At 42.3% G+C, this 19,258-nt stretch overlaps 1 protein-coding gene across 1 annotated transcript in view; it reads left to right on the top strand.

Moving 5' to 3' along the window:
- Positions 1-19,258, top strand: part of MTHFD1 (methylenetetrahydrofolate dehydrogenase, cyclohydrolase and formyltetrahydrofolate synthetase 1) — a 57,102-nt gene that overhangs the window by 26,442 nt on the left and 11,402 nt on the right. Inside the window, 14 exon segments of the mRNA XM_060141372.1 lie at positions 4,625-4,752; positions 5,246-5,343; positions 5,516-5,689; positions 6,558-6,694; positions 8,250-8,296; positions 9,147-9,254; positions 9,397-9,471; positions 11,810-11,912; positions 13,811-13,887; positions 14,513-14,653; positions 16,201-16,269; positions 16,539-16,650; positions 16,745-16,884; positions 19,139-19,180. Coding sequence (XP_059997355.1) covers positions 4,625-4,752; positions 5,246-5,343; positions 5,516-5,689; positions 6,558-6,694; positions 8,250-8,296; positions 9,147-9,254; positions 9,397-9,471; positions 11,810-11,912; positions 13,811-13,887; positions 14,513-14,653; positions 16,201-16,269; positions 16,539-16,650; positions 16,745-16,884; positions 19,139-19,180 — 1,451 coding nt within the window.

Below are 19,258 nucleotides of genomic sequence, written 5' to 3'. Positions count from 1 at the left end.
AAGATAATTTGAAAAGGGCTGGATTAATAGTGTTTTATTTGGAAGGGTTATAAAAGGGGGGAACAGATTCCTAACCCCTCTCAATCCAGTCTCAACGTATCCAGCGTAGTGGCTTCTATACTGGACCCTGTTATTGGGGCCCCCAAATTACATGTGAAGGACTCAAGGCTCAGCTGGATTGGGTTTTCTTTTTTCCTCTACCGCGCAGCTCGCGGGATCTTAGTTCCCCGACCAGGGATTATAAACCCATGCCCCCTGGAGTGGAAACGCAGAGTCCTAACATTGGACCGCCAGGGAAGTCCCTCAGCTGGATCTTAAGTAGTTTTGCACTAATAGTTCCAGATGAAAGAGAAATTCTAGGGCTGGGATAGATAAGCAAAATGTTTGATGGTTACTGAAGCCACGTGCTTAGAGACAGAGTCACTTTTCCACTGACCACATCACACCTTCCGTGAAACCCTGTACGTACATCACAGGGCACTGAAACCAGCCCTGATAGCGTTTGATTAAGGAGCAGAGCTGAGCTCACCCAGTGCAGCGTGAGGTTGTGCAGTAATTGACTTGTCTTCTGTATGTGCAGAAACACGGAGAAAGTGACTAACATTCATAAATAGAAGGAGGTACAGGGGTATTTTTAGCTAACTTCGGTGTGTTAGACAATTGAAACCCATACAAGGGCAACCCTCAACCGTTATTTCCCTGGCATTTTGAAACGACCTTAGTGATTATGAGAGGAAATGTTCTGCCATTGCCGTAGCTTGCTGCCTTATAATCTAGAAGCCTGAAACCATCACAAGGTGTTGTGTTCACCAGCTCCTGAGAGTACATATAGAAAATATCTAATGATATCTAGGGTAGGAAGAGAAACCCTTATGTTTGGAGAATGTTTTTTCTTTTGTTTTTAAATTAATTTATTTATTTTTGGCTGCATTGGGTCTTTGTTGCTGCGCGCAGGCTTTCTCTAGTTGTGGCGAGCGGGGGCTACTCTTTGTTGCGGTGCACAGGCTTCTCATTACAGTGGCTTCTCTTGTTGCGGAGCACGGGCTCTAGGTGTGTGGGCTTCAGTAGCTGTGGCTCACGGGCTCTAGAGCACAGGCTCAGTAGTTGTGGCGCACGGGCTTAGTTGCTCCGCGGCATGTGGGATCTTCCCGGACCAGGTCTCGAACCCGTGTCCCCTGCATTGGCAGGCGGATTCTTAACAACTGCGCCACCAGGGAAGCCCGGAGAGTGTTTTTTCAATGTCAAGAAACACACACAATTTACTTGATTCTCCTCAAGCTTGTGAAATAGGTAGTGTTCATCCTTCTTTGCCCCTTTGGACTTCTGATCAGTAAGGGGAGCCCACAGGGGCTGGAGACTCGAGGTTAGTGAAAGAGCTGACCCTAGAGCTGAAGTCGCTTAATTCTGGCTTTTTGGCTGAATCCTGAGGCTTCCTTTCTTAGTTGTGGCAATCTGATCAAAGAGGTGAAATGGCTAAGATCTTACCAGGTCCTGCCTTAGAACCAACCACAAGGTCTAGCCCTGTACCCAGCCCCTCCTGGAAGTGCACTGAAGCCAAGTGTAGGAGTGAGTGAGCAGTGATGCATCATGGGGTTTTGTTCTCTTGAATAGCTGTTCTTTGCTGCTAAGATTTGTAGTTCTTGTATCCTTTTAACGCGAGTGTAATTATATTCTTTGCCTTTTTGCATACATTTAAGTAGCTGCTCGTCTTTGGAATTGGATGTTGAATTGTTCCTCCAGCTCATGCCTGGAGCTTACAAAATGCTGACAGTTGCTGTAGAAACCGTATCTGGCAGCTGTGATATAGCTGGAGCTTTGTGCACCCAAAAAATTCCTTTGAAGGCCTTGGCAAATTAACATTTTAAAAGGTGCTCATTGTATACTTGGTGGTTGGCTTTAAGAATAAAACACAGTTGGTATTTTATTTGCCACCTGAGAGAAGACAAAAGGATTCTCCTGGTTCTGAAAAACCACTTAAGCATCTTGTGGAATTTTGCAGGTAAAGTAAGTTTCTCCCTAGGAGATAGCAAATACCTGTCATCCCACAGCTTTTTTTTTTTAAAAAACATCTTTATTGGAGTATAATTGCTTTGCATTGTTGTGCTAGTTTCTGCTGTATAACAAAGTGAATCAGCTATACGTACACATATATCCCCATATCCCGTCCCTCTTGCGGCTCCCTCCCACCCCTCTAGGTGGTCACAAAGCACCAAGCTGATCTCCCTGTGCTATGCGGCTGCTTCCCACTAGCTATCTATTTTACGTTTGGTAGTGTATATATGTCAATGCCACTCTCTCACTTTGTCCCAGCTTACCCTCCCCCTTCCCCGTGTCCTCGAGTCCATTCTGTCTGCGTCTTTATTCCTGTCCTGCCCCTAGGTTCATCAGAACCATTTTTTTTTTTTAGATTCCATATATATGTGTTAGTGTTCAGTATTTGTTTTTCTCTTTCTAACTTACTTCACTCCGTGTGACAGACTCTAGGTCCATCCACCTCTCTACAAATAACTCAATTTTGTTTCTTTTAATGGCTGAGTAATATTCCACTGTATATATGTGCCACGTCTTCTTTATCCACTCATCTATCAATGGACCCTTAGGTTGCTTCCATGTCCTGGCTATTGTAAATAGTGCTGCAGTGAACATTGTGGTACATGACTCTTTTTGAATTATGGTTTTCTCAGGGTATATGTCCAGTAGTGGGATTGCTGTGTTGTATGGTAGTTCTATTTGTAGTTTTTTAAGGAACCTCCATACTGTTCTCCATAGTGGCTGTATCAATTTACATTCCCACCAACAGTGCAAGAGGGTTCCATTTTCTCAACACCCTCTCCAACATTTATTGTTTGTAGATTTTTTATGATGGACATTCTGCCCGGTGTGAGATGATACCTCATTGTAGTTTTGATTTGCATTTCTCTAATGATTAGTGATGTTGAGCATCCTTTCATGTGTTTGTTGGCAATCTGTATATCTTCTTTAGAGAAATGTCTATTTAGGTCTTCTGCCCATTTTTGGATTGGGTTGTTGGTTTTTTTTTTTTTTATTGAGCTGCATGAGCTGCTTGTATATTTTGGAGATTAATCCTCTTGTCAGTTGCTTCATTTGCAAATATTTTCTCCCATTCTGAGGGTTGTCTTTTCGTCTCATTTATGGTTTCCTTTGCTGTGCAAAAGCTTTTAAGTTTCATTAGGTCCCATTTGTTTATTTTTGTTTTTATTTCCATTTCTCTAGGAGGTGGGTCAAAAAGGATCTTGCTGTGATTTATGTCATAGAGTGTCTGCCTGTGTTTTCCTCTAAGAGTTTGATAGTGTCTGGCCTTACATTTAGGTCTTTAATCCATTTTGAGTGTATTTTTGTGTATGGTGTTAGGGAGTGTTCTAATTTCATTTTTTTTACATGTAGCTGTCCAGTTTTCCCAGCACCACTTATTGAAGAGGCTGTCTTTTCTCCATTGTATATTCTTGCCTCCTTTATCAAAAATAAGGTGACCATATGTGTGTGGGTTTATCCCTGGGCTTTCTATCCTGTTCCATTAATCTATATTTCTGTTTTTGTGCCAGTACCATACTGTTTTTTTTGTTGTTGTTGTTGTGTTTTTTTTTTAGTACCATACTGTCTTGATTACTGTAGCTTTGTAGTATAGTCTGAAGTCAGGGAAACTGATTCCTCCAGATCCATTTTTCTTTCTCAAGATTGCTTTGGCTATTCGGGGTCTTTTGTGTTTCCATACAAATTGTGCAATTTTTTTGTTCTAGTTCTGTGGAAAATGCCATTGGTAGTTTGATAGGGCTTGCATTGAATCTGTAGATTGCTTTGGGTAGTATAGTAATTTTCACAATGTTGATTCTTCTAATCCAAGGACATGGTATATCTCTCCATCTGTTCGTATCATCTTTAGTTTCTTTCATCAGTGTCTTATAGTTTTCTGCATACAGGTCTTTTGTCTCCTTATGTAGGTTTATTCCTAGGTATGTTATTCTTTTTGTTTCAGTGGTAAATGGGAGTGTTTCCTTAATTTCTCTTTCAGATTTTTCATCAATAGCGTATAGGAATGCCAGAGATTTCTGTGCATTAATTTTGTATCCTGCTACTTTACCAAATTCATTGATTAGCTCTAGTAGTTTTCTGGTAGCATCTTTAGGATACTCTGTGTATAATATGTCATCTGCAAACAGTGACAGTTTTACTTCTTCTTTTCCAATTTGGATTCCTTTTATTTCTTCTTCTTCTCTGATTGCTGTGGCTAAAACTCCCAAAACTCTGTTGAATAATAGTGGTGAGAGTGGGCAACCTTGTCTTGTTCCTGATCTTAGTGGGAATGGTTTCAGTTTTTCACCATTGAGAACAATGTTGGTTGTGGGTTTGTCACATTTGGCCTTTATTATGTTGAGGTAACTTCCCTCTATGCCTACTTTCTGGAGAGTTTTTATCATAAATGGGGAGCTTTTATCACATCCCACAGCTTTTAAGTAAAGTAGGCACTTGAACCAGATGGGACTACACACCCTAAACTCGACTTAGTTTTTGGAATAAGCTGTTGTAATTGATCACATAACTTAGAAATAAACATGAAGATTGTGATTCTGAGACTGTGCTTTGGTTTTTTTACCTCTTTGACCAGATGATACAAAATCAAGTGGGAGGAAAATTGTGGGTGATGTGGCATACAAGGAGGCCAAGGAGAGGGCAAGCTTCATAACTCCTGTTCCTGGTGGCGTCGGGCCAATGACGGTGGTGATGCTAATGCAGGTAAGTGTGAATGCACGTTTCTGTAATAGTTCTACGACGCTGATAGAATTCCAGGTACTGCATTTCTCCCCAAGTAGAAATGTCGTAGAACCTACTCAGAATCTAAGTAAGGATGTGAATCTGTTGAAGAAAAAAAGGAAATGGAAGTGGAGAGAAGTAGAATCAGTCGTATTAATAGAGGGAAGTAGGGGTAGCATGATTCTGATTTACTCTGGAATGTGATAACTTAAGGGGAAAAAAGTACGAGCAGCCTGGCTTCACTCAGTATGTTTTGGCTTCTTGCCCTTTGTAACACACACCAGCTGGTGGGGGTGAGGCACGCAGCCCAGGGCATCCTGCTGCCCATAGACTCCGGCCTCGAATTGAAGCATGTTAACAGGCGGATCCTGAAGCTGTTCATTTTGTGATTGAACTTGAGTGACCAGGACTAGGAACTGAGGTGAAGGTTAAAATCATCACCTCTTCTCAGTTCCATTTGTGTCATTTTGTTTAGAGCACGGTAGAGAGTGCAAAGCGTTTCCTGGAGAAATTTAAGCCAGGGAAGTGGATCATTCAGTATAACAAACTTAACCTGAAGACACCCGTGCCAAGGTAAAAGAAGCTTTTGCTGTTTTCACACTGTGGATGGTGGGGTTTTAGCTGATGGATACCATGGTTATGTGTATGCCCCCTCCGAACGTGGTTGAGGTGGGTCATTACTAGGATGGCATTGATTGAGTCCCATGAATAAAGGTTGATACATACTTTCTATATTTCTCCTAAGTGACATTGATATATCACGGTCTTGCAAGCCAAAGCCCATTGGTAACCTGGCTCGAGAAATTGGTCTGAGCTCTGAAGAGATAGAATTGTATGGTGAAACCAAGGCCAAAGTCCTGCTGTCAGTACTGGAACGCCTGAAGCACCAGCCCGACGGGAAATACGTAGTGGTAACCGGGTATGGTTTTTGTCCATTTGCCAGTTGAATCTTAATATTAGTCCTGATTGTTATTACCAGGGGTTGCATTTGCGCTTAGCCATGTATATGTGGAGGTTCCTTTAATTTGGTTTTAGCTTTTTATTTATTTATTTATTTATTTAATTTCTTTTTGCGGTACGCGGGCCTCTCCCTGTTGTGGCCTCTCCCGTTGCGGAGCATAGGCTCCAGACGCGCAGTCTCGGTGGCCATGGCTCACGGGCCCAGCCGCTCCGCGGCACGTGGGATCTTCCCAGACCGGGGCACAAACCTGTGTCCCCTGCATCGGCAGGCAGACTCTCAACCACTGCGCCACCAGGGAAGCCCAGGTTTTAGTATTTTCATATGTATTTTATCTAATTTGATCCTTACAGCGACCCTGTGAAGAAGAGTAGACAACTCTATAGAGATGAGAAAATTTGTCAAGGTTATTCATCTAGTAGGTGGAAGAGTTTGAATCTTAAAACCTGATCTTCAGATGGAATTGCCTTTTTTAAACCCCAGATCATTAATTCTGTAGATCTGTTGAGGATTCATCTATGTTTTTGTTTGGCTAAGTTAAAAGCTAGTTTTTGAGACTAAATTGAGAAATTAAAAGTATAGCAATGTCTCTTACAAAGTAGAGTATATTTGCCCCTAACTGTCAGAAGAGCTAAAATGCAGAAGCCTTTTTTAGTTTCAAACTGGGGGGAAGTTACAACTAAGACCCTTGGAAAAGATCCCTTTCATGTGTTTCATCTTTCTGGTTATTCAGATTGAGAGTCACTCTCTAGGATCAGAGCTGACTTAGTGATACACATGAATTTAATTTACATAAATGTAATTTTCCTGTTTTGCTTTCATCTTGAAGAATAACTCCAACACCCCTGGGAGAGGGGAAAAGCACAACCACGATTGGGCTGGTGCAGGGCCTCAGTGCCCATCTCCATCAGAATGTCTTCGCGTGTGTGCGACAGCCTTCTCAGGGCCCCACCTTCGGAATAAAAGGTATTAGTGATACCAGACCTGGGTGGCCAGAGGGCGCCTGCACCTCCTTCAGTCCTCCTGGCCCACTTGGCCCATGAATGTGTGTGGGGTCTTCAGCTCATTTAGACACTAGAAACAGCTTCATCACATCCCAGAAGAGCATCATGGTGCTTTTGGTGAAGGCTTTCATTGGATCACCCCAACTCCTGCTGTCACTGTCTGACACTGCACGGGGATTCCCTGGGATGGGTACTATGTAGCCAGGGGTGCTTTTATATGACCGATAGTCGACTCTCATAGTAACAATAAAGGTAATCACAGCCGCTGATCACCATGCTGACTTTCTAGAGACAAAGACAAACCCTACAGATGTTTCACACTGAGGGAATAAGAAAAGCATATGCTTTTTGAGTATAGGCTTCGTGCCAGGTTTTGTGCTAAGCAGTTTATGCCTATTACTTTATCTTCTAAGATGGTTAGTTTTATCTCCACTTACAATAGCAGCAACTGGGGTTCAGAGGTAGCTTGAATTCAAGGCAGTATCATCAAGTACAAGGGTGAGTCCCCACGTCTACTTCAAGCTCTAAGATAATACCATCAACCCAGTGTTTCTTCTGATTAGATGAAAACACAACATCAATAACTGTACTTCACCTTCAGTTTTTGATAGCTGCAGTACTGCAAACATGTTCATTTAATTAAAATTATTTTTATTAATTAAAATAGGTTCTCAGAGTCAGCTTCATCATTTGCTTGGCGATAGGATATCACATATCCTGCTTGTTCTAACAATTACTACAAATGTTGACACGGGGTACGCCTTTGTCCTTCTTCAGCCTATTGTTTTGATATAAGTGCGTTAACTTAGTTCTGCCTTTGAGCTTAATAACCCCCTTTTATTTCAGAATGAGCCTTTTCCCCCTTATTGAACCCAATATGCTCCTTTTCCTCTTATCACAAATTGCCCCATTTTCATTGCATGATCTCTGCCCCACAAAAAAAACCCACACAAAACCTCTACCTCAGATTGACATTTATCTCACTGTTAACCTGGACATTTTTAACTGGATTTTGGTTAGTAATCCAAATGGGCCAGCAAAAATCTAGCAGTTAAGCTGTTTTCTACCATATGTGTCCTATTTAGGAAGAATTGCAGTCTCTGTGTTTGTGTTGCTGTGTTTATTTTAAATATTCCTTTTTTAAAATGCCAGAATAGCATTTATGAGGGTAGGAAATTGAACAGGTTTGCCTTTATGTAACTGTAGGCTGGGTTTTTCTTAACAAATGTTAGGAATCAAGGGGAACCTGTTTCTAAAGATAATGAGTAGGTATGTTATGTGTTTATGGTTTTGTCAGTTAGATTCAGATTTCAGTTGAGAGCCTGTTCAGAGGGAACAAGATCAAGCGGTTTAGTTTGGTCAAGAAAATTAGAAAGCACTTGATCAAATCTGTCCAAATGGTTGTAAAAAGTAAATAATATGCGGAGCAGTTACAAAAACCAATTTGCTTTCATTTGATTTGCAAGTCATGGTGAAATGTGCTTAACGTGAGTCTTCAACCTTGACCTGTCCTCCAGGTGGTGCTGCAGGTGGTGGCTACTCACAGGTCATTCCTATGGAAGAGGTAATGTGGTCTGGGATTTGGTTGGATCAGACCTTTTTTTATAGTTTTTCCTTCCTGGGATTAAAGTTTATTGTAGAGATCTTAGTAGGCAAATGGCTTGTTTGCTCAACAGAAGCAGTACTTCAGAGAAAAACATCTTAATTTGCCAACTTTTAAACAGTTTACTTTTTTTTTTTTTTTTTTTTTGTGGTACGTAGGCCTCTCACTGTTGTGGCCTCTCCCATTGCGGAGCACAGGCTCCGGACGCGCAGGCTCAGCGGCCATGGCCCACGGGCCCAGCCTCTCCGCGGCATGTGGGATCCTCCCAGACCGGAGCACGAACCCGTGTCCCCTACATCGGCAGGCAGACTCTCAACCACTGCGCCACCAGGGAAGCCCAACAGTTTACTTTTTTGACATGACAAGGACTTCAAAGCCTGGCTTGCAGTGAAAATAATAAGCAAGTGATTAAATGAAGCATAAGATAGGGAAGAACAAACATGAAGTGAATTCAAAGTAATAACCACAGAAGTGGGAGCAGCGTACAGGCATGGAGTTGGGTCGCTCCAGTGTACTTCTTGCTCACTGTTTAAAGGACGTGAGTGTGTTCTTACTAATCCAGCGTTGCTGCTGATCCCAGGGGTGTGGCGTTTATGGTTATTGGCCATGTCTCTTAGGGAAAATCAGTGTTCCTTCTGAGGACAGATAGTAACTTGTTTTCAAGAGATAGCTGTGTTGGTGTTTGTCCACTAGCTGTGCTGCCATCAGTTTTCCATTGGCTTTAACATAGGGATTGGTTTGGCTGCAATAGAATGAATGTGAAAAGATGCAGAGAAGTTGGAAGACTGATGTGGCTTCTACCCTTTTGTAGTTTAATCTCCACCTCACTGGTGACATCCATGCCATCACTGCGGCTAATAACCTTGTGGCTGCGGCCATCGATGCCCGGATGTTCCACGAACAGACCCAGACAGACAAGGTAGGCTGCTGAGACCCCCACGGGCACTTTCAGAAGGTTTGAAGCACTCGAATTAATGTTGGACCCTTGGGTACCAATAATGCAGGTAGCAAGACAGTGGCGTTCCTCTCTCTTAAAAGCCCTCTTCCTCCTTTTCTCTAAGGCCCTCTTTAATCGTTTGGTACCATCAGTAAATGGAGTGAGGAAGTTCTCTGATATCCAAATCCGGAGGTTACGGGTAAGCTTTTCCCTTGTTCATTTTTGATATTGTGTGAAATTAGGTGATTGATAAGGAGGTTATAATCTCCTTAGAGTAGCCTGTTTTGGACAAGTTCGTCCATAACCATAGTCATAAGGTTATGATATACATAAAGATGGGTGGCAGAGGTTGTTTCTCACTTATTTTTGAATTTTTAGTGGTTAGTCCCAGGATCAATAGAGCACTGAGGACCTGCTCTCAGCTAAGAAGAACGACACTTCTTTATAGCATGGATATAGGAGTCAGGATGCCAGCGTGGCAACATAGCAGCTTCTAGAGTTTGAATACCTGATCTTTGCAGCATCAGGGCCTTAAGCAAGAGTGGTTACTTCTGTATTTTATTTGAACTTCTATTACAAATATATAGTTATTAAACGTACACTGTACCATATGACCCATAAATTCTACTCCTAGGTATTTATTCAAAAGAAATGCAAACTTGTATTCATATAGAAACAAACTCTACAAACAACCTAAATATCTTTCTGTAATAAATGGATAAACAAACTGGTACATCCATGCAGTAAAAAGGAATGAACTGTTGATACACACAACAACTTGAATGAATCTCAGAGGCATTATGTTGCTTGAAAGAAGCTAGCCGCAAATGGTTGCATACTGTATGCTTCCATTTATATGACATTCTCAAAAGACAAAGCTATAGTGATGGAAAATAGATCAGTGGGTGCCAGGAGTTATGGGTCGGGGAAAGGTGTGGCTATAAAGGGGTAACACAAGGAAATTTTCAAAATAAAATTCAAAATATATTCTTGTGTTACTTTTACATATGAAAGCAATGTTATATATCTGTAAATATTCTTTAGACTGCCTGACACATATAAGCATTCAATAAATGGTATGTGCTACCTAGTTATCAATAGTAGTTACACTCACCTTATTTTTAATTTTTTGCAACTTTATATTTTAATGCTGTAAGAATAGTACACAAGCTCCAGATGCAGTAATGATTTACATTTTGCCCTACTTGCTTTACAGTTCTGTCACTATTTATATATATGCATTTTTCTCTGGACTTGAGAAAAAGTGACTTTTACACAGTTTGATATTTTTTAGCTTCTCTTGTTCTCACACCCCACAAAACATCCTTGCATAAGGTAAGTCAGCTATTACCTTGTTATGTAAAAGAATTGTGTTCTGCAAGGCAGCAAGTACTGTAGAAGAGCAGGCAACTTCTAATCTTACCTTTGCTCATGGAACTTTCTGTCAGGTGTGGGGAGGGGCTGGACTCAACCTTTAAATGATCCTTTAAAAAGCTCTGGGATTTGAGATCAAGGGACTTGTCAATGGCCACAGCACCCCTCACCAGGTTGGAACTAGAACGTCGATCTTCTGTTTCCTGGTCCCCAGGCATCCTCTCTTGTGCTGTATTATCACAGTCTACCCACCAGGTACTCAGTCAAGAAGGGTTGTCAACAGCAAATTCTCAGCTTAGTGACTGAGGGTTTTGCTGACTTCTGTAAACAATGTCATGTTCCAGGCTTGTGATGCTATTTGACAAGCCAGTGAGCACCAGCTCTGAAAACACACCTGAGGTTTTAAAAAAAAGTCCTCATAACCCAGGAAGGGAACTATGGGAAGAGTAGGGTTTGCTGGTGCCACTCAGATCTACCAGGAGTTAAGAGAAAAAGAGAGTACATTTTAAAGGCATTTTCCATTTCAGTATTTGACCGTGGTACACATTGTAAATAAATAAATTTCCAAGTTCCGTGAGGAGGAAGAAACAAACCCTTCTTGTGCCTTTTGGAATAGTAAGAAGGCAGTGAAAGGATAGTACTACTTAAAAAGCATGTACTGTGCTAGAGCAATGTCTCTTCTTTTCTTCTGCATCGAAAGGACTATTTATCCCTTTAAATATATTCAAAAGGTCAGCATATTAGTTTTTAAAAAAGCATTTAAAGTGATTTACATTGATTTTTATTGATCGATATTTGGTTTTGCCCTTCTAATTTTGCATGTGACTTGGGCTTCTCAACTGTTTCATTGAAAAAGCTTTTCCTTTCAATATGTTTGCATATGGTGAGTTAGGTACAACACTTTTTGGTCACTATGTTTACGTAGGACTTCGGTTTAGGGAAATGCCTCTGGTGCTCAGTGATAGGGACAAACATGTAAATAATACCTTTGTACATGTGTGAATGGGAAATAAAGATTTAGCCAAAGGGATCATAGTTTTCCCTTCTGAATTTAACATGGTTTATATTTCCCCTATCTGGAGATAGGGATAAAAAAAATTTTTTTAAAATCATATCTGCTTTTGTTTGGTTTGTCTTATTTTTTAATTTTCCTACCTCTTCAGAGACTAGGCATTGAAAAGACTGACCCTACCACACTGACAGATGAAGAGATACACAGATTTGCAAGATTGGACATTGATCCAGAAACTATAACTTGGCAAAGAGGTACCAGAGCAGGGTGTACACCCCATTGGTTTGGTTATACTGCACGCCCCATGACCTCCCTTAGAGGTGATAAAATGGGAGGTCCATAGCTTGTGTGTTGGTATTTTCATGGTTAAGGCCTGACTAAGATGGCGACTCACTCGTTTTCCTGGCCACCTCCATCAGTCTCCCTCCTTATTAGCTGTAATCAAACCTCCTTTTGTTCGGTTAGTTGGACATTTTGCTGGCTCTTCAGTGTTCACTGGCGTGAGGAGGGTTTTAAGGAAGTTCATACATAAACCAAAAATAACATTTTGCAACTTTCATTTTATGCAGAAAGTTTTGGTGTCATTAAGTAGAGAAGTGATGTTTAATCACTTCTTAAATCATGTTGCCCTTTATTCTTAGAACTCTTGTCTGGCATAAGTGACTTGATTTTTCTTGTAGGTCTGGAGCTTGCCTGCTCACTTTTACCTCATTTTCTTAAACTCTCTTGTAGCAAAGTAGGTAGCCTTCAAGGTTTAAACATCCAGCAGACTGGTGAGTGAGTTGCCTGGTTTCACTGCCAGATGTTGCTTTTCTCTGTGTCAACTAGCATGGCTTAGAGTTTTATTTTGTACCAACAGTGTATGCGTCTAAACTCTGTCACTGCTGAGAAGAAATTTTCATCTAGATGCACAGAATGCAGCTGACAGGCAATTTATTGACTGTTTTTGTGACTGTCGTTGGCTCAGTAACTGTGCTAGCTAATGGCATTTTTAAGGCAACTCTCCTAATATCTAAAACCACACTGATCTTTCTCTTCCTTTGCTTCAATAGCTTTAGACATATGGTATCATATTTTATGAGGAATAAGCTAAAGATCCATTTTGAAAATTTATTATCACAATCATTTTTCCTTTGCTTTATATGTAATTCATGCTTTCTAAGAAAGTAGAAGCAGACAAGGGAAAAACATGGATCATACCCATTGACTGGCTGTTCTATACACAGAAATTAGATGCAAGGAACTAGACACTATTTTTTTTTAAAAAATAAGGATACACTCCAACAACTCATTACATCCTTCACTTATCAAATGGGGTGGTGTGTGTGTTTCCTCAAGTGCTGCACAAGACACTGCTTTTAGTGTTTAAATTATTACAGTCTTTAAGGAAAATACTTTGGCATGTTATCAAGTACCTTGAAAGTGCCTCTCCTCTTTGACCCACCCTAAAAGAGTGTGAACTGGTTTGCTGCTGTTTTTCATTTTGTGTTTTGTTGTTATTTTTGGTATGTCATACAAAAAACAAAATTGGGAATACACTAAAATGTTCACCGTAGTTAGACCTAGGAGGTGGGGGGATTAAGATTAGTTAGTAGGTTGATCTTTGCCATGTTTTCAAGAGTATGCAATTGGAAAGATGTTCTGTCATCAGAATGGAAATTACTTCTTCTAAGTGTGCTAAAGGAAAGAGCAGGTCTGTTACCCAGCCTGCTTCAAAAGGCATTGCCTTTGCCCTGTGTTTATGGGCCTTGTGTGTCTCAGGGTTATGTAAGATCAGTGAGTCATCCCACAGAACAACATAAACCTCGGCCTTTTGAAAAACTGGCCTGCTCTGTTTTTTTGTGGAGTGTGGAATATGCTTTGAAACGGATTCCAGATTTCTAGTTAATTGTTTGAATTCTCTAGGAAGAATAAACCAAGCCACTCTACCGTCTTGTCTTTAATTCCTGCACGTTAATGGTATGAAAACATCATTTCTAAACTTGGACCCATATTCTAGCTTTACCATAAATTTTGAAATCAAATATTATAGTCATTAAGTTAGATTTGTTGCTTAAAATTCTGCTGGTTCCTTTGACTTTATGGTCCTTTTCCCTCTCTACTATATCTGCTGTATTTTCCCTCTCTACTGTATCTTCCTTTTCTACCGTAGTGCTGGATACCAATGACAGATTCCTGAGGAAGATCACAATTGGACAGGCTCCCACGGAGAAGGGGCACACACGGACGGTAACTGCCTGTTCCTTTCTAAGTAAATTAGTTCATGGGCACTAGATCCTTGCTGCTTCTATCCTCCTCCATCCCCTCCTGATCAGCTGATACTGCCAGCTGTTGTTCTGCCTTCTCCCTTGTAAAATGAGAGCGAGTAGGTGTGTGGTATTGAGCACTCCTGACAGTTTTTGCAGTAAATCCCATGTGTCACCTGTGTATTTTTCCCCCAGTATTTTTTCCTGGAGGTGGAGTGCCCCAAGTGAATATCCTTGTACATGAATTGATTAAGATTGCTTCTTTTTTGTGGCCATTTTGCAGTATGTCTCTTCGGTGTAAGAGCTTCTGAGTTAGTCCCTTGTATGTTAGGGAAACCATGATCACATGATTACAAGCTGCCTTCACAGGGATCGTTGGTCCTGCTAGAACATTTATGCGTAAAAATCGACTACTCAAGGTCTTAGAATAATTAATTACAAATTTTTGCTGTTGGAAGGTTATTTTCATTAAGTTCTTTTTGTACTGTTCTTTTATTCTGTCCTTTTAAGCTATTTGTTTAAGCCTGGGATGCAAACAAGGATTACTTTTGCAATCCACGCTTCTGTTTAACACAGTTTTCCCTGATGCGTCTTTTCCCTGCCAACAGGCCCAGTTTGATATCTCCGTGGCCAGTGAAATCATGGCTGTCCTGGCTCTCACCAGTTCTCTAGAAGACATGAGAGAGAGACTGAGCAAAATGGTGGTGGCATCCAGCAAGAAAGGGGAGCCCATTAGTACCGAAGATCTGGTGGGTAGCCGGGCACTCCAGACTTGGCAATCCGTCTGCGTCTGTTGTCCCAGCATTTCTGAGCAGTTACCACTGACAAAAACTGTGGCATACTTAAGATGCTGCAATTAACTAATTCATATGATCTTGTTACTCACTATATAATTATGAAGTTTATAAAAAGTACTCCATAGTGAGTGATAGATGGTATGTGCCAATAATAGACCACAGGTGGTTTGAGCAATATCTTCAGCCTGTGAGTATTTCCAAGAGAGGGTGTCTGACTTCAGTTTCAGAGAGCATCAGGAGTCCATGTGAGGCCCTTAGAGCTGAGCTTTGAGTCACCCCCCGGCCTCTCCCCATGACAGGCCTCCCTGCACAGAGGCCTCTCATCATGAGGCTCGGCACCATATCCACGCTGATGACCACATTGGGAACAGCTCAGCCAGTTCTTCTAATGGTCCTGCTATATTCATTGTCCACATCAGGATTATTTCTGAACTATCTACATGGTATTATGGAGTTTGAAATGAGATAATCTTATAGATTACTTTTTTTTTTTTTTTTTAGCTGCGTTGGGTCTTCGTAGCTGTGCGTGGGCTTTCTCTAGTTGCGGCGCGCGGGGGCTACTCTTCATTGCAGTGCGCAGGCTTCTCACTGCGGTGGCTGCTCTTGTTGCGGAGCACGGGCTCTAGAGCGCAGGCTCAGTAGTTGGCTCACGAGCTTAGTTGCTCTGCGACATGTGGGATCTTCCCGGACCAGGGATCAAACCCGTATCCCCTGCATTGGCAGGCAGATTCCTAACCACTGCGCCACCAGGGAAGTCCCCTAGATTACTTTTTAAAAAGCCTGTTTGTGTTCACATACACCAAAATGGTTGGCCTATGATTAGCGGTCTGTCAGATGAATCCGGAAAAGGGGGGAGATATTAATTTCCTGTTTTCACAGTTAATGTGTATAAGAACAGAAATTGTTTTAAATTTTTACACCAAGCCAGGAACTTAGAAACTCATTAAAACTGAATATAAGTGGGATCCATAGCTTTATCTTACAGTGATACCAGTTTGTTCATCTGTGGCTGGATGGCTTAAAAAGAGGGACCTGATATGTAAGAGTTGGTGTTGAACTCCTGCGTAAATTTTCAGATTAAGGTACAGGAGACACATATTAAATCAGGTTTACAGCCATTTCTGCCCAGACACCAAAGTTACCTATAATTCAGTATTCTTAGGAACTAGCGTTTCCATACCGTAAATGAGTCTAAAATGGATTATCCACATCGATCAGCAACAGAGCTTCACTGAGATGCTTGTTTCCAGGCTTATGTATTTTTCCAGAATTTACCTATGGATGTCATTTTCATTCTCTCTTCTCCGTTAAGATAATTGGCAACTTTATTGTATATCCTGAAAAATTATTTAAACAAATGAATGGGTGGTCTAGTTTAGGTAAAAGTACTCATTGGTCCAGGATGGCTAAAAAAGGAAGACCTAAGAATGTTGAATTTTGGCTTCAAAAGGTAGGTTTTTTGCTGGTGGGAATCAACCCTTCATGCCTTTGTTTTGCAGGGAGTGAGCGGGGCATTGACAGTACTCATGAAGGACGCCATCAAGCCCAATCTCATGCAGACATTAGAGGTGAGCAGAGTGACTCCTGCCTTCCTGGATTGGTTGTAAAGCAGATTGTTCCTGGGGAGTCAGAGACCTTCTCTCCCTGGTCATCTCTTTCTTCCCATTCTTTCTCATAGTTGTAACTGGGACTTTACTGAAATCTAAAAGAGGCGGCTTCATACTTTCCCTTGGGAAGTCTTTTTCTTTTGGATTCCAGCTAATTTTGGTCCCCTTACCGAGTGGTCCCTTTTGAAGCAGGATGCGCAGCTTCGCTCACGATGTCTTGATTTCCACAGGGCACTCCGGTATTTGTTCACGCTGGGCCATTTGCCAACATCGCACACGGGAATTCCTCCATCATTGCAGACCGGATTGCACTCAAGCTTGTTGGTCCCAAAGGGTTTGTAGGCGAGTGCTTTTGCAAAATCAGTGATAGACTGTTTTTTCTTTTAACATCAAGGGAGTTGGGATGGCATTTTTACAGTTGCTTTTCTCGTGACAGTGACTGAAGCGGGATTCGGAGCAGACATTGGAATGGAAAAGTTCTTTAACATCAAATGCCGGTATTCTGGTCTCCGCCCGCATGTGGTGGTGCTTGTTGCCACTGTCAGGGCTCTGAAAATGCACGGAGGCGGCCCCACGGTGAGGATCAGGAGTTGGAAGAGGCTGGTTCTCAGAAATGTTCTGAAGGCTAAAGGGAAACTGGATGACTTGTGCCAGTTTCTTCATTAAGCTGCTCTTGTCCTCATGACTAATGGGTTGCCAGAAGCAGGGGATGTTCAGACGGCTCTCGTGCTGGCCGCCTTATCACTCCTAGGCAGTACCAGCTCTTGGCATTTTAAGAGGGCCGAGGTTGTCTTCATGGCCTACCTTTCGGAGCAAAACACCTGATAATATCAAAACCCCTCCAAGGACATGTGCTTGGCTATATTTACAAAAAACTCCTTTATGTTCAGACTGTTCTTTTTAAATCTGAGTCCCTTTTCCCTCTAACGGTGATGCTGGCAGCCAGCCAACCAAACCATTTAGCTGAGATAGAGGTCAGCCCCTTATTGGGAGGTGGGTGCTGGGCAGGACCGGTAACAGCTTGGAGTCGGGGGAGAAGGAGCTCCAGACTGCCTCCAGGTGATGGGGAGAAACAGGTGAGCATGGTTGATCTTCAGCTCCAACCTGAACTTTGTGTTTTCCTGAATTCATACTGCTTAGAAATTGTACTTTCTGCTGTATTATTTTAACACCTTTTCTTCAGCACCTGCATGTGAAGACATGGTGCTCGTTTTCAGAAATTAGTTGAAGTATTAAATTCCTGTCCTCTGGGAGCTGGTCTAGTAACTTGATAAATAAGACCTCCCTCACCTACAAAAGAAACTCACTGTTTCTTAGTGTAGTGATCAGGGGTTTTCCTGTTATAGCAGTTCTCAAGAATGTTGGTCTCAGAACTTCCTTACGTTCTTAAAAATTATTAAGGGCCTAAAAGAGCTCTTTGTTCAGGTGAGTTATGTCTGGTGATATTTACTATATTAGAAATTAAATATTGACATAAATATTAACATAAATAACATTTTTTTAAGTGAAAAGTGACTATATTTTCCAAAACAACATTTAGGCATTGTACGTTTTTCAGATCTCTTCAGTATCTCGCTTAATCGAAGACTGATGGAGCCTCATCTTTGGCATTTGATCTGTTGTGATATCACATGTTACATAATCTTTGGAAAAGTCCATTGTATACTCAGGAAATAATGAGAGTGAAAAGAGCCATAATGTCTTAGAATTATGGAAATAGTCTTGAACTCTTGGACCCCATGAAAGGATTAGGTCCCCACTAAGGGGAGAGCCACTGCTCTCACAACCCCAGCACACCTCTGCAGTCGTACTCGTCCCCGAGGCGCTCCTAACCCAGGATGCCCCTTTCTGCTAGGCGTGCAGGACGGACTCCCTTTTCCTGCCTGATCATAACCAACATTTCTCTCTCTTGCACCCCCTCACTCGCCCTCACGCCTTTGCACCTCCTCTCCTGATCTCATGTCTGGAAAACACTGTGGGCGCATAAGCTGGCAGCACTGAGAGGAGAGCTTTGCGCGCAGCTCTGCCGGGACCCTCGCCTGCCGCTCCTGTTACCTGGTGGAGCCACGTGTGGCCCGGACCGTGGGCTCAGGTCCCTGCTTCGTGCCCCGCCTCTCCGAGGCCCCTTTGGAGTTGGAGCACCATGGTGTCTCTGAGGAAAGGGAGCAGAGCAAGCTGAAGGCTTCTTAATCACTGTCCATTGCCCAGTGGGGTCCCTGGAACTGGCGCCTTCACCCCTGTTGCACTTCCCTGTGGATGCAGCAGGGCTGACCCACCAGGTACCTCTGGAACAGTGAGCACCCACAGAGGAAGAAAATCCTTGTGTGTTGTTTCCCTCTTGTTCCTGTTGCTCACGTGCCCCATTCAGCCCCGCAAGGGAGTGGGCTGGCTCCATGGACCAGCTCACGGACCCGTCGCAGGGCATCTGACTTCACGGCAGATGTCTCAGGGTGGCTTTTGCAGGGCTCACAGCTGCCTTGTTCTCTACACTGAGCTTTACCTCCACCCCCACTGCTGTGTGCTTCACTCGCTGGGGTTATTGCCCCTGCCAAGGACACATCCCTTCCCTCACCTGCCTTCATAGATTCATCCCTTCTCACCTCTTCAATTCAGGCCACGAAGGTCTCCCACTCTGCTCAAAGCAGTCATTTTTGTTCTGTCCCATAGTTTTGGTCATAGCTCTAAATCCTTAGGGCAGAAAACAACCTTCTACTGCTGTGTATCCCACAAGCATGCAGCTTCTGGCCTTTAACACATGGCAAAGCACTGTTTGAAGCCGAACTCTAATTGAAGTAGAAAATGCCTCTGACTTTGCTTCTTTTCCTTCCAGGTTACTGCTGGACTTCCTCTGCCCAAGGCTTACATAGAGGAGGTAACTTCAGTCACTTCTAATTACTTGGCCTAGAAAGCACCACGTTCTGAATCAGCATTTCCCAACCTGGCCCATTTA

Source organism: Lagenorhynchus albirostris, chromosome 1, assembly GCF_949774975.1.
Source record: "Lagenorhynchus albirostris chromosome 1, mLagAlb1.1, whole genome shotgun sequence".
NCBI lineage: Eukaryota > Metazoa > Chordata > Mammalia > Artiodactyla > Delphinidae > Lagenorhynchus > Lagenorhynchus albirostris.
This window is presented reverse-complemented; position numbering and strand designations above follow the sequence as displayed.